General features: G+C 65.7%; 1 protein-coding gene across 1 annotated transcript in view; it reads right to left on the bottom strand.

Annotated features, from left to right (window-relative positions):
• The window catches only part of LOC108803460 (hydrocephalus-inducing protein homolog), a gene marked incomplete at its 5' end in the record, with an annotated part of 21116 nt that overhangs the window by 9703 nt on the left and 9174 nt on the right, over positions 1 to 2239 (bottom strand). The window contains one exon of the mRNA XM_018575298.1: positions 59 to 437. Coding sequence (XP_018430800.1) covers positions 59 to 437 — 379 coding nt within the window. The remainder of the gene's footprint in view (positions 1 to 58; positions 438 to 2239) is intronic.

Here is a 2239-nt window from a genome sequence, read left to right as displayed (position 1 = left end):
TCGTACACCGCACACGCGGCTCGCACTCCGCATCGTACCCCGCACGCGCGGCTCGTACCTGGATGGACAGCTGGGTGTCTTTGATGAGGCATCTCCTGGTGGGGGAGAAGGTCAGGGAGGCCTTGGCTTGTTGATGAAAGACGAATATCAATCCGTGAGGGGGAGGGGCGGCACTGAGGTCATACACAACAACCGGAGGTACTCCCATTGGCTTGAAGCTTGTCCTCACCTGTCCCAGGTCAATGTGATTGGGCTGCTGGGTGGACAGGGTGGTGACTGTCCTGGTGGTGTCCTGGCACGTGATGCAGACTTCGGTGGCGTGGCCGTCGGCCTTCACGTTCAGGTATAGAGGCTCCGTCTTGGTGATGATGTCACAGATTAGGTTGAAGTTGACCTCCCCGACCTGCGATGGCCGGAACTGGATGTCGATGGGAACCCTGAGAGCGCAGAGAGGGGGTCAGTGTCACAGGGAGGCCCACCAGGGAGGGGGAGGAAGGGTGGCCCCCTCAGGTGTTACACCAGGGAGGGGGGAGGAAGGGTGGCCCCCTCAGGAGCTACACCAGGGAGGGGGGAGGAAGGGTGGCCTCCTCAGGTGCTACACCAGGGAGGGGGAGGAAGGGTGGCCCCCTCAGGAGCTACACCAGGGAGGGGGGAGGAAGGGTGGCCTCCTCAGGTGCTACACCAGGGAGGGGGAGGAAGGGTGGCCCCCTCAGGAGCTACACCAGGGAGGGGGGAGGAAGGGTGGCCTCCTCAGGTGCTACACCAGGGAGGGGGAGGAAGGGTGGCCCCCTCAGGAGCTACACCAGGGAGGGGGGAGGAAGGGTGGCCTCCTCAGGTGCTACACCAGGGAGGGGGAGGAAGGGTGGCCCCCTCAGGAGCTACACCAGGGAGGGGGGAGGAAGGGTGGCCTCCTCAGGTGCTACACCAGGGAGGGGGAGGAAGGGTGGCCCCCTCAGGAGCTACACCAGGGAGGGGGGAGGAAGGGTGGCCTCCTCAGGTGCTACACCAGGGAGGGGGAGGAAGGGTGGCCCCCTCAGGAGCTACACCAGGGAGGGGGGAGGAAGGGTGGCCTCCTCAGGTGCTACACCAGGGAGGGGGAGGAAGGGTGGCCCCCTCAGGAGCTACACCAGGGAGGGGGGAGGAAGGGTGGCCTCCTCAGGTGCTACACCAGGGAGGGGGAGGAAGGGTGGCCCCCTCAGGAGCTACACCAGGGAGGGGGGAGGAAGGGTGGCCTCCTCAGGTGCTACACCAGGGAGGGGGAGGAAGGGTGGCCCCCTCAGGAGCTACACCAGGGAGGGGGGAGGAAGGGTGGCCTCCTCAGGTGCTACACCAGGGAGGGGGAGGAAGGGTGGCCCCCTCAGGAGCTACACCAGGGAGGGGGGAGGAAGGGTGGCCTCCTCAGGTGCTACACCAGGGAGGGGGAGGAAGGGTGGCCCCCTCAGGAGCTACACCAGGGAGGGGGGAGGAAGGGTGGCCTCCTCAGGTGCTACACCAGGGAGGGGGAGGAAGGGTGGCCCCCTCAGGAGCTACACCAGGGAGGGGGGAGGAAGGGTGGCCTCCTCAGGTGCTACACCAGGGAGGGGGAGGAAGGGTGGCCCCCTCAGGAGCTACACCAGGGAGGGGGGAGGAAGGGTGGCCTCCTCAGGTGCTACACCAGGGAGGGGGAGGAAGGGTGGCCCCCTCAGGAGCTACACCAGGGAGGGGGGAGGAAGGGTGGCCTCCTCAGGTGCTACACCAGGGAGGGGGAGGAAGGGTGGCCCCCTCAGGAGCTACACCAGGGAGGGGGGAGGAAGGGTGGCCTCCTCAGGTGCTACACCAGGGAGGGGGAGGAAGGGTGGCCCCCTCAGGAGCTACACCAGGGAGGGGGGAGGAAGGGTGGCCTCCTCAGGTGCTACACCAGGGAGGGGAGAGGAAGGGTGGCCCCCTCAGGTGTTACAATGCCAAACTCCGCCCCTCCAGCTGTGGGGTGAAACTACAAATCCCATGATGCATCTCTCTCCAGGAGTCGTGGCTGTGAAAATCTTGCAAAGCCCCATGGGATTCGTAGTTCCACCCACAGCTGGAGGGGCGGAGTTTGGCCATTCCTGGCCTAGGCCCTTAGCAACTGCATATGGGGCCCATAATAAGGGTGGGGGGCAGGTATGCAGAAAGCGGGGGCCTCCATTTCAGGGAGGTGCAGAGGAGCATGGCAAGCCGCCCGGGGGAATGGTAATGCAATGGCGGGGTCCGTGGTGGGCCG

This window comes from Nanorana parkeri, unplaced genomic scaffold (genome assembly GCF_000935625.1).
Source record: "Nanorana parkeri isolate BGI_ZX_2015 unplaced genomic scaffold, ASM93562v1 scaffold3758, whole genome shotgun sequence".
Taxonomy (NCBI): Eukaryota; Metazoa; Chordata; class Amphibia; order Anura; family Dicroglossidae; genus Nanorana; species Nanorana parkeri.
Note: the sequence above shows the minus strand (reverse complement) of the source record. Positions and strands in the feature narration are given on the sequence as shown.